Source organism: Lipotes vexillifer, unplaced genomic scaffold (genome assembly GCF_000442215.2).
Source record: "Lipotes vexillifer unplaced genomic scaffold, Lipotes_vexillifer_v1.1 scaffold822, whole genome shotgun sequence".
Classification (NCBI taxonomy): Eukaryota; Metazoa; Chordata; class Mammalia; order Artiodactyla; family Lipotidae; genus Lipotes; species Lipotes vexillifer.
Genome location: NW_006770496.1, coordinates 845,570 through 858,919, shown reverse-complemented (window position 1 = coordinate 858,919; position 13,350 = coordinate 845,570). Strand labels below are relative to the sequence as shown.

General features: G+C 37.5%; 1 protein-coding gene across 1 annotated transcript; it reads left to right on the top strand.

The window, feature by feature from the left end:
• The first annotated feature begins 1,139 nt into the window (after nucleotides 1-1,139).
• On the top strand, nucleotides 1,140-2,051 carry LOC103079340 (probable G-protein coupled receptor 141). The gene has a single exon (XM_007446129.1). It carries the CDS (start codon nucleotides 1,140-1,142, stop codon nucleotides 2,049-2,051), a length of 912 nt encoding a protein of 303 aa, XP_007446191.1.
• The last annotated feature ends 11,299 nt before the right edge of the window (nucleotides 2,052-13,350 follow it).

Sequence of the window (13,350 nt, the reverse complement as noted above, 5' to 3'; positions counted from 1 at the left end):
CGCTCTTCCTTAAATTTGAGCCTCAGTTTCCCTGGTATCAGTAAACAGACCTCGTATCACTCCGTTGTTCAAGTAAGAAATCTGAGAGTGACTGAGACACTTCCTCTCCCTTCATTTCCCAATATACAAACTCATGTCAAATCCTGTCAATTTCATCTCTAGATTATTTCTTGAATCTGGTCTCAAGGGATCAGATTTTGCCACAACTCAGAACATTCTAAACATGCAAGAATTTTGATTTTTACCTTAGAAGAAATGGGAGGCCATTGAAGGAATTTAAATAAGAAAGTGAGGTGACCTGATTAAAGATTAATAAGTATTTATATTAATATGTCTTTATTATTTACTATATTTATTAATTAGTAAATAATAAATTAGAATGTGGATAATAATTAGAAGGGACCAAGACTGTATAGGGAAAGGATCTTTCAGGAGTCCAGAGGAAAAATGATAGTGGTTCTTTTATGAATTTAAAGATGGGGGAATGGGAGAATTAGGAGACATGCTACATTCTCAGTGGGGCCCATGATAAGAACTTAGCCAAGGTCTCACTTTTAGATGATAATATAACTGTGATGAGAAATTCAGATATACCCTCCTATTGCTTGCTGCTGCCTTGATTTAGCCAGTTTTTTAGCCAAACTCATCAATATCCTAAAGGAATTAAGCATAAATATTCTTGGATCATTTGCTGATGAGCTGGAAGGAATTAGAGAATTATAATGATACATAAAAGAAAAAGAATATTCCATGTATTTAATGCATCCACTCAGCTTTCTGTCCATCTTAAGATTTTTTTTCCCCCAGTGGTTGCTACAGTAAGTGTCCATGTATCAGCTTCAAATGGTCTGCAATCAGTTTTATGCAAATAGTTTTGACTGTGTAGATATACAGACCTCCTGATGAGGTCTTTAACCATTAAAGGTCGAGAATCAATGACTTAACTGTGTTTTCAGTGTAGAGTACACAGAAATGCATATGACAATAATCTTCATTCTTAAGGCACATAAAGCTTACGTCATGTAAACAGATAAATGACAAAGTCACATTGCCAGTGCAATGTGAACAAAATATGAACAAAATTCTGGAAGTTTGTTAGTTACATTGGTGCTTTATCTCTTCCAGGTGACTCCTGAAGTATGGCTGACCACAATAGTTCCTCCTGCAATAACCCTATAAGGTCACCCCATTTAACCAGGCTCTACTTCGTAGTGCTCTTTGGAGGGCTGGTGGGCATCATCTCCATTCTGTTCCTGCTGGTGAAAATGAACACCCGGTCTGTGACCACCACAGCAGTCATTAACCTGGTGGTGGTCCACAGTGTTTTTCTCCTGACAGTGCCTTTTCGCTTGACCTACCTCATCAGGCACACTTGGACATTTGGGTTGCCCTTCTGCAAATTTGTGAGCGCCATGCTGCACATCCACATGTACCTCACATTCCTGTTCTACGTTGTGATCCTAGTCATCAGGTACCTCATCTTCTTCAAGCACAAGGACAAAGTAGAATTCTACAGAAAACTGCATGCTGTGGCTGCCAGTACTGCCCTGTGGCTACTGGTGATTATCATTGTGGTGCCCCTGGTTGTTTCTCAGTATGGAATTCATGAGGATTATGACAACTACCACTGTTTTAAATTCCACAAAGAACTTGCTCACCCATATGTGCAAGTCATCAACTATTTGATAGTCATTATTGTCATAGTTATTGCAGTGATTCTCTTGGTCCTCCAGAGCATCATCATTGTGTTGATGGCACGGAAGCTACACCACTCCTTACTATCCCATCAGGAGTTCTGGGCCCAGTTGAAAAACCTGTTTTTTATAGGGGTCATTCTTATTTGCTTCCTTCCCTACCACTTCTTTAGGATCTATTACTTGTACACTGTGTCACATTCAAGTGACTGTAATGACAATGTTGCATTTTATAATGAAATCTTCTTGAGTGTAACAGCGATTAGCTGCTTTGATTTGCTGCTCTTTGTTCTTGGGGGAAGCCATTGGTTTAAGCAAAAGATAATTGACCTATGGAATTGCCTTTTGTGCCGTTAACCACAAAGTATAGTATTCAGAATTACTTCCTTAATATTGAGAGTGAAAACAGGAATGGTTATTTCATTACTTGATTAAAACCATGCCTTAATACAGCCAAATAAAAGGACTATAACATGTCAGAGCCTTCATTTCAGCCCTTATTTAATTCCTACCATCTCTGAATGATACATATACAAAGACTAGTAATGTTCAATTTACCTGGTGTTGCAATACTGCATTATTTTCCAATATAAAATATCTACTTGGCCCATCCAGGTACCATGGTCTAATGGTTTCTGAGTTTTACTAGCTTATTTTAGTTTCCTCAGTTTGAAACATGGTCTTTTCTTAGGCTTTGGACTGGACTCAGCCCTCTAGTTCTTTTCATTCCACTTAACCTTAGGTAAATTAATCCTGGTCATGGTCATTTCAAAGACACAAACTCTATTTGGCTAACCAGATGAGATGACTATTCAACTCACACCCTCACAAAAAACAAATAAGGGGAGAGAGTAGTAAAAAACTTTTTTAGATTACCATAACTTTGATGGGAAGTCACTTATCTAGACATCAAGAGAAACAGATCTCTTTGTGGCCTTCTGCTATAATAATTTTCTAGATTTGTCCTTTGAAAGGTCAGGTTTAAGGACATGGGATCAACTCCCTCAATATCTCCAAAAATCATTTAAAAGTTTACTGAGTATATCTAAATAATGGTGAAACTATAACTTAGACAATATTCCTGACCAATATGCTGCTAGGCATTAAAATGAGTTCCCAAGGGAAGTGATTTAATTTTCCCCCTTTCTGTTTTTTGAAGGATTTCTGGATATCCTGGGCCACAATTTAGATTTCCCTTGCAGACAAAGTTATACTGAAATCTTAGAGTTCCCTCTCACCCTTAAAGTTATGTGTCTTTAATTAATTAAAAACAATATTCTAAAAAAAAAAAGAACTCGAGAAATATATAGGAAAACCACTAATTTAGGCTATGAGATTGGGCTGCTAAATTGAAACATAGGCTTATGGATTTTTTTCCCTTGTGCCCATATTTCTACTATTTCCCTCAAAGTTTCAAAATCTTGAAACTTTACAAAGAACTGATCCAGTTTCATATTTGAGCCTTCAGAACCTGAAGCAATTCATGGTAGGAAGAGAAGAACAGAATGAATTAAGCTAACTTTTTTCTTTCCCCAGCAAGATAAATGTTCAGGATTTAAAGATTTTTCTTTATTTGTTATACTCTATGCATCCACAAATTTATCAGATGAATAAGAAATACCCCTGGAGGTTTTATGATCACTAAAATTGCTGAGTCATAGAAATTAATTTTGAGGAAGAAAAAGCAACAACATACATACATGACTTATCCAAATTTTTTCCTGTTTTAAACTTTCACTTATTCATCTTTCTTTCTTTTTAAGTTATAGTTATAGTTTTTAAATTTCTTATTTGTCTTCTTTTCCCATCTTTTCTTAGTTTTTTCCTTCTCATTTGACCCATAATATTTGTAAGAAAATTTCTAAGACTCAAAAAAGTTGTGAGAAAATTTGTTACACCCATAAAATGTGTAAGAAAATAATTATAGTAAAATATTTTAAAAATTTAAAAATTATTTATGAGAATTACATCATTTCTCTTCTTATATATCCATATCTTACTGTCATAATATCTGTTAGCTTGTAGATTGTATTACTCTTCCAGACTTTAAATTATGTTGAGGTCTGGCAATTATGCTTTTTTCTGTATTATCAGATATTATAATAAAGGGCCTATTTTTGTGGACCTATAAGAAATACTATCCCAAATACAGAAATGCAATATATAAAATATCTTATTCATTAATATTTACAGAATAAACAAAAATTTCCACTTGCCAGTTTTTTGTCTCTATTTGCTTTACAAGTGAATCTCATGCAGGAGTGGGGGTGACACTGGCCTCTCAGGCCACTTTGGATATCACTATTATAAGAGAGTACCACTGGCATTTGATGGCTGCGGTGAGAGGCTAGACACTCTGCCTTGCACACAATTCAAAATTATCAGGTCTTGCTCTGTTTTTGAATGTTCTTCCAGACATTTGTGAATCAAAACATATGCTCATAATAATCAGAGCAGTTAGTCAGGTTTTATTCAGTTTTGATAAACACATAGTATTTTCTTGGTATGGTTTTAATTTTCTGAAATTTCCAAAAATGTAGCTACCATAGATATTGAGGAAAGATTTTACTCTGTTTTCCTCAGAACTTTAACAAGAATTGTTCATTCCTTTGGAAAATCACATTGTCAATGGCAATATTATCTGTGACATTAACAAACAACACAACACACCTGTAAACAATATTTGTAGTTGTAGTATTCAGGTTGATATTAGATATAGGTGCCAACATCAGACTGCCTCATTTTGTCTCCTTTTGTAATCGTGTCTGAGCATTTATACAGAAATACATATATTTTATTATAAATAACTTTCTCTTTCACTACTCATTTATATTACAGTTAGAACATTACATGTATGTAAGTGTTGTATTATCTATGAATTTTATTTTAGAATGGTAAAAATGTTGCCAAATATTTGCAATAAAAAATAAGGCACTGGGTCTGCAAGGATTGAGAAGCACTGAGCTACCACAAACAGGGTCAGTTTAAAAGGGAGAATTGCCAGTTATGACATTATGGACTGGAAAAATATTCCTATCTTTTGGGAATACTTAACCTCAGTGTGATTCAATTATAAATTATTTCTTTCATTACTGTAGTGATTAGAAGAATAAATGCAACTTTTAGGAAAATACAAAAAGAATATGTATGTATTTTTCCTTTTTGACAAGACAAAGGTATTTCCCTGAGCCTCACAACTCCCAGGTTGGCTCTTGGTCAATATCTACCAGATTTTGAACCCACAGATAATGGCAATTTTTTTTTTTAATGAAATGAGCTTTGTATGAAATGATTCAAGAAGTGCTGAAAATCCCCAAATCTTCCCCAAATCCTTCTTAATGGGACTGCCATTAAAACTGCATTCCTAGGTTAATATGGCACTTCTTCTGAAGGACAGCAGCAGTCCAATCCCCTCCAGTCATTAGCTCTTGAGCATGAAGACAATGAGGTGAACCTTTGTGAAACTGCCATTTCTTAGATTTGGTAGATTTTGCCCACTTAACTTCTAATAAGATAAGGCATAGACCAAGGACTCTCATACCTATTGGGGCTGATAGGAACAAGGAAACTCTCCTTGTAATAGGGGCTGACGAAAACATTTTGAAAATAGTTGGTAACAAAAACCCTATGGTAAAGGGGCATGGTAATGGTGGATTTACTTGAATAATGCTGAGAAATCTCAGGAGGCCAAAGGGCATCTATAGGTATCAGAAACCAGGCATCAGCCAGGGAACCTGATTTTGGTCTTGGGCATGGCTGAGCCCTATTTCTGTGATAGAACGAGAATGCTAGGCATTTACCAAGACAAAACTCAGGAAAATGAGCAAGTTCTATTTCCTGAAGGGATACACACATGGACTGGAACTTCCAGAGACAGGAGCTGGGCCCCAATGTCAAAATGTACCTGATGGAGGCTTCAATATGAGACATATTGTAAAAGCTATAGTAATCAAAACAGCATAATGTCAGCATAAAAACAGACACATAGGGCTTCCCTGGTGGCGCAGTGGAGAGTCCGCCTGCCGATGCAGGGAACACGGATTCGTGCCCCAGTCCGGGAAGATCCCGCATGCTGTGAAGCGGCTGGGCCCGTGAGCCGTGGCCGCTGAGCCTGCGCATCCGGAGCCTGTGCTGCGCAGCGGGAGAGACCACAACAGTGAGAGGCCCGCGTACCGCAAAAAACCAAAAACAAACAAAAAAAACAGACACATAGATCAATGGAAGAGAATAAAGGGCCCCCAAATAAACAAATGCATATAAATTAGTTTATGACTAGGTACCAAGAATATACAATGGAGAAAGAATAGTCTCCTCAATAAATGGTGCTGGGAAAACTGGACAATCACATGCAAAAGAATGAGATGGGACCCCTATCTTGTACCATATGTAAAAACCAACACAAAATGAATTAAAAACAGATTCAATATCTGAAACTGTAAAACTCCTAGAGGAAAATATAGGGAGCAAGATCCTTGACAGTTGTCTTGGCAAAGGTTTTTGGATTTGACACCAAAGGCAAAAGCAACAAAAGCAAAAATAAACAAGTGAGACTTCATCAAAACATAAAAGCTTCTGTACCGAGAAGGAAACCAGCAACAAAATGAAAACTTAAAGAATGGAGAAAATATTTGCAAATCATATATCTAATAAGGGGTTAAAATATACAAAGTACTCACACAAGTCAACAGCAGAACCCACAATGATTCAATTAAAAAATGAGCAGAGGAACTGAATAGACATTTTTCCAAAGGAGACATAAAAATGGCTATCAGGTCCATGAAAAAATTCTCAGCATCATTAATTATCATGGAAATGCAACCAAAACCACAATGAAATATTTACTCACACTGTTAGAATGGCTATCATCAAAAAAATTATAACAAATGTTGTTAAGGATGTGGAGAAAATAGAACCTTGTGCATTGTCGATGGGAATGTAAAGTGGTACATCCACTATGGAAAACAGTATGAAGTTCCCTTCAAAATTAAAAATAGAACTATCATATTATGCAGCAATCCAATTTCTGGATTTCAATAGCTAAAGAGGGGCTTCCCTGGCGGTGCAGTGGTTGAGAGTCTGCCTGCCGATGCAGGGGACACGGGTTCATGCCCCGGTCCAGGAAGATCCCACGTGCAACAGAGCGGCCCGTGAGCCATGGCCGCTGAGCCTGCGCGTCCGGAGCCTGTGCTCCACAACGGGAGAGGCCACAACAGTGAGAGGCCCGAGTACTGCAAAAAAAAAAAAAAAAAAAAGAAGGTTTTGTCCACTTAACTTATGTGGAACCCAAACGTCAAATCAATTCATATAATCAAGCTGGTGCAAATGATTTTCAACGCTTGATTTGGATATTTTGAGTATGTCAGCTATCTCCTGTGTGGTATATTGTTGATTGTTCTCAATTATTGTTTTGACTTAACCGCTATCAACTTTAACTACCTGACCATGGAGCGTTGTCCAGTGAGAAATCTCCATCCAGCACGGGAATTTCACAAACCACTTTTGACACATTTGATCAGTCACAGCACTTTCTCCATACACTGCACAAATCTTTTTTTACGTTTCAGTTGTGTTCTTACCTTTCTTGAAATAATAAATCATAATATACTGAAAATGTTGCTTTTTTTCTTCCATCTTCAATATTAAAATGCCTACACAAAAATTCACCAATTTTGGTAAGTCTTTTTTTAAGTGCACACGGATATGACAGCTGTCACATATAATCTAGCAAAAATGTTTCAAATGAAGTTAAAGACAGCTAAGAGCTACTAGAGCCATCTTATGGAAGAAAACAAATGAACCTTATGGCCAACCCAATACATATACATAGTGAAATGATTACTACGGTCAAGTCAGTTAATATATTCTTTCTTTACATAGTTACCATGTTTTGTTTGTGACAAGTGCACCTGAAATTTATACTCAGCATAATTCCTTGGTTCAATATAGTATATTTTTTTAGTTTAATTTATTTTTGGCTGCGTTGGGTCTTCATTGCTGTGCACAGGCTTTCTCTAGTTGAGGCAAGCAGGGGCTACTCTTTGTTGCAGTGCGCGGGCTTCTTATTGTGGTGGCTTCTTGTTGCGGAGCACAGGCTCTAGGTGCGCGGGCTTAAGTAGTTGTGGCACATGGGCTTAGTTGCTCCGTAGTATGTAGAATCTTCCTGGACCAGGGCTTGAACCCGTGTACCCTGCATTGACAGGCGGATTCTTACCCACTGCACTACCAGGGAAGTCCCCAGTATAGTATAAGTATAGTCATCATGCCTGTACTTTGGGTCTTTAAACTTATTCATACTCACATAACTATAAATGTGTACCCTCTGACCAACATCTCTCCAATTACCCCACCATCCTAGCCCCTGGTAACTATCCTTTTACTCTCTACAACTATAACTTTGATTTTTTTTTTTTAGATTCCACATACCATGTATGGAATTTTATATATACATATATGATACATCTTTATCCATGCATACTCTCACTGTTGTGGCCTCTCCCGTTGTGGAGCACAGGCTCCGGACGCGCAGGCTCAGCGGCCATGGCTCACAGGCCCAGCCGCTCCGCGGCACGTGGGATCTTCCCGGACCGGGACACGAACCCGTGTCCCCTGCATAGGCAGGCGGACTCTCAACCACTGCACCACCAGGGAAGCCAAAAAAAAAAAAAAAAAAAAAGAAGGTTTTGTCCACTTAACTTATGTGGAACCCAAACGTCAAATCAATTCATATAATCAAGCTGGTGCAAATGATTTTCAACGCTTGATTTGGATATTTTGAGTATGTCAGCTATCTCCTGTGTGGTATATTGTTGATTGTTCTCAATTATTGTTTTGACTTAACCGCTATCAACTTTAACTACCTGACCATGGAGCGTTGTCCAGTGAGAAATCTCCATCCAGCACGGGAATTTCACAAACCACTTTTGACACATTTGATCAGTCACAGCACTTTCTCCATACACTGCACAAATCTTTTTTTACGTTTCAGTTGTGTTCTTACCTTTCTTGAAATAATAAATCATAATATACTGAAAATGTTGCTTTTTTTCTTCCATCTTCAATATTAAAATGCCTACACAAAAATTCACCAATTTTGGTAAGTCTTTTTTTAAGTGCACACGGATATGACAGCTGTCACATATAATCTAGCAAAAATGTTTCAAATGAAGTTAAAGACAGCTAAGAGCTACTAGAGCCATCTTATGGAAGAAAACAAATGAACCTTATGGCCAACCCAATACATATACATAGTGAAATGATTACTACGGTCAAGTCAGTTAATATATTCTTTCTTTACATAGTTACCATGTTTTGTTTGTGACAAGTGCACCTGAAATTTATACTCAGCATAATTCCTTGGTTCAATATAGTATATTTTTTTAGTTTAATTTATTTTTGGCTGCGTTGGGTCTTCATTGCTGTGCACAGGCTTTCTCTAGTTGAGGCAAGCAGGGGCTACTCTTTGTTGCAGTGCGCGGGCTTCTTATTGTGGTGGCTTCTTGTTGCGGAGCACAGGCTCTAGGTGCGCGGGCTTAAGTAGTTGTGGCACATGGGCTTAGTTGCTCCGTAGTATGTAGAATCTTCCTGGACCAGGGCTTGAACCCGTGTACCCTGCATTGACAGGCGGATTCTTACCCACTGCACTACCAGGGAAGTCCCCAGTATAGTATAAGTATAGTCATCATGCCTGTACTTTGGGTCTTTAAACTTATTCATACTCACATAACTATAAATGTGTACCCTCTGACCAACATCTCTCCAATTACCCCACCATCCTAGCCCCTGGTAACTATCCTTTTACTCTCTACAACTATAACTTTGATTTTTTTTTTTTAGATTCCACATACCATGTATGGAATTTTATATATACATATATGATACATCTTTATCCATGCATACTCTCACTGTTGTGGCCTCTCCCGTTGTGGAGCACAGGCTCCGGACGCGCAGGCTCAGCGGCCATGGCTCACAGGCCCAGCCGCTCCGCGGCACGTGGGATCTTCCCGGACCGGGACACGAACCCGTGTCCCCTGCATAGGCAGGCGGACTCTCAACCACTGCACCACCAGGGAAGCCCAGGACAAAACCTTCTTGACCATATTTCCACATGCAATTCTCTACTGAAATGTAATGAAAACGTGCTATTTTTAAAACAACTTGTGACGGGTGATGAAAAGTAGATACTCTACAACAATGTGGAACAGAAGAGATCACGGGGCAAGCAAAATGAACCACCACCAACCACACCAAAGGCCCCTCTTCATGCAAAGGTGATGTTGTGTATATGGTGGGATTGGAAGGGATTCCTCTATTATGAGCTCCTTCTGGTAAACCAAACGATTAATTCCAACAAGTACTGCTCCCAATTAGACCAACTGAAAGCAGCACTCGATGAAAAGCAACCAGAATTAGTCAACAGAAAATGCATAACCTTCCATCAGGATAACTCAAGACTGCATATTTCTTTGACGACTAGGCAAGATCTCTTACAGCTTGGCTGGGAAGTTCTGATTCATCCACCATATTCACCAGACATTGACCTTCGGATTTCCATTTATTTCGGTCTTTACAAAATTCTCTTAATGGAAAAAATTTTCAATTCCCCGGAAGACTGTAAAAGGCACCTGGAACAGTTCTTTGCTCAAAAAGATAAAAAATTTTGGGAAGATGGAATTATGAAGTTGCCTGAAAAATGGCAGAAGGTAGTGAAACAAAAGGGTGAATACACTGTTCAATAAAGTTCTCGGTGAAAATGAAAAATGTGTCTTTTATTTTTACTTAAAAAACGAAGGCACTTTTTGGCCAACCCAATATATCAAGTGGCATGTTATATACCTTAAATATATTTAACTTTTATTTTAAAAATATTTTAACTATAGTACTAGCTTCTAACTTCTGTCATATTGAAAATACTATCAAAAGTTTTCAAAAGGAAAAGGCAAATGTGTTCTTTATTTTAACACTAGATGGCAGCCCAAAGTAACAACTGTATCTGTTTTCAAAGCTTGTTACTTGAGTTTTCAGCTTAATTTATTTAAAAAAGGGGGTGGGATAGAGAAAAATAAAGAAATAATAATAACAATCATATTGTTTTCGAAACTCTGCAATAGATTCTCAGAGGTTTTTTTTTCCTTAAAAGGGATATTTCATAGTAACTCTTCCTGTGTGAAGTCGATTGAGAAGATATTGTTAAAATATAACTCTTTAGTTATAAGGGCAAAAATAATTCTGAAAGCAAATATTTTGGCTTAGGTCATATTTAGAGATTTTCATGCTTTATTTCAATAACAGTATCTGCAACCAATTTTTGAACCCAAATTATGTTGATTCTTGCAAATAATTTGTAGAGAACACAGTTGTTTTTGTAGAGAATTGAGATTTAGGTGACCTATTATTATTATTTTTTAATGTCTGAAATTTGCATAACATTTGAATGACTTTAACACAGGATTTCAGGAGACTTCTCTACATCTTAAATCCTGAAAAGGCTGCAGTATATGAGGAACAAGCCAGTACCTTACTGAGGTTTCCCCTTCAATGACAGACAGCCGTTGATTAGCTCAGGGAAACTTTTATTCTTCTGATTTGTAGATAGTGTGATGAAATATTTCTTCAACTACTATGGTATATGATTTATGACTGCTGAAACCTATATCAGCCAAAAAGAAAAAAAAAAGAAAACTAGGAAAGAGAAAGCAAGTTAAGATTTATCCTCTCTGCCACAAGGTTGAATATGTGGTATCCATTGCGTGCCAAGCAGAGTGAAGTGTTCAGAAGATTACCAATGTGAAAAATTTGGTTGTTGTTGCTTTAATAATCTCAAGCGTTCATAACAATTACACATAGAACACAAAAAAACTTCTTTTTCTGAACCATTTCAGGGTAAGTTGCTGACCTGATGCCCCATCACTTCCTAATATTTTAGTGTGAATTTCCCACAAACAAGACCCATGTCTCCTACAAATCATTATACAACCTTCAAAATTGGAAAATTAATGTTGATTCAAGACTACCATCTAATCTACAGATGCCATTTAATTGTCATATTTCTTCAGTCTCTTTCACTCTGGAACAGTCCTTAAGTCTTTCCTTGCCTTCCATGAACTTAACACAAACTAGATTTTTTTGTAGTTTGTCCCTCAGTTTGGGTTTGCTTCATGATTAGAGTCAGATTATCTATCTTTGGTAGTAATATCACAGAGGTGATGCTGTTTTCTCATTATATCTCATTGCCATGAGGTGGTCCACAATTTTAACTTGTCTCATTACCGATGACATTCACTTTGGTCACTTAATTAAGGTGGTATCAGATTTCCCCACTGTGAGGGTTTTTTTTTCTCTTTGTAATTAAGTATTTTGTGGAAAGCTATTTTGAAGCTATGTTTAATCCTATTCCTCAGGAAACATCGGCCAGCTATCATAAAAATATGCTTACTATCACTAGCATTCAAGTAAAAGCAAAGAAGGTAACAAACGTTTTTATCATAAGATTTTTTAAAAGTTTGAGAAAAATCTCTTAATGGCAATATTGTTAGAAGTGATATTAGTACTGCTTTTTGGAGTGCAATTTGGAAATAATAAAATAAGTTTTAAAGGTATACATTTCTTGGTATAGTGATTCTATTTCTATATGTCAGTCCATAAGAAATCCACAGAAATGGACTGTTGGGAATTCCCTGGCAGTCCAGTGGTTAAGACTTGGTGCTTTCACTGCCATGGGCCCAGGTTCGATTCCTGGTAGGGGAACTAAGATCCCACAAGCCAAGTGGCGAGGCCAAAAAAAAAAAGGAAAAAAGAAAAAAGAAATCCACACATGCATAAAGATGTATATTCAAGAGTGTACACTGCACCATTATTTGTATTAGCAAAAAGTCAGAAATGACCTAACTCACTTCAAGTGGGGTGATTAATTAATAAGCTATGGTATATCCATGTTCTGGAATTCTTTGAGTTAGTTGAAAATAAATAGAGGTATATGTTTTAACTTGGAAGACTTCCATGTTATTAAGGGGGAAAGAAAGTGAGTTGTATCCCTTCTCCATATCTTATGCTATATGCAAACATCCAGTCTTTCACCAGATCTTGTCAAAATATATCCTGAATCCAACTACTTCTTATCATCTTCACTATTATCATCCTGTGCCATTCAAGGCCTAGCAAGAAACAGGTGGCTCATTAAAACCAGGTAATTTGAGGAGGATATATTGAAGGGATTATCTTAAGGTATGAGTAGAGTTTAGGAAACTCAACAAGGGATAGTATAAAATCTTGGGGTTACCAAAGCACAAAGCCTTATCATTATAGGTTTAAAGGGGCAATTGATGGGAGATGTTATAGAACCAGGACAGAACAGATGTTTGGACAGGGGCTGCCCAGGAGAAGCCATGGTAGAGGAATGGACCAACTCCTGTGACCCTGCAGGGAGTGAGCCTGGAGAATAAGTACGCTTCTAACTCTCCTCCTGTTCTCTAGTTTCTGCCAGTATCTCCTATTGGCTGAATCAAACCAGCCTTCTGGGTACAAAACACCCGTGAAGGATAGAAAGGGATCTGGAGAGGCAAACAGAAAATATCCAGCACACACCCTAGTCCAAGGCGCTATCTTCTCTTGCCAGAGCCTCCTAACTGCTCCAAATTGTTCTCAGAGCTTTCTCTCTTGC

Coding starts and splice junctions, on each gene's coding strand:
- LOC103079340 (XM_007446129.1), top strand. CDS start 1,140: ATGGCTGACCACAATAGTTCCTCCTGCAATAACCCTATAAGGTCACCC.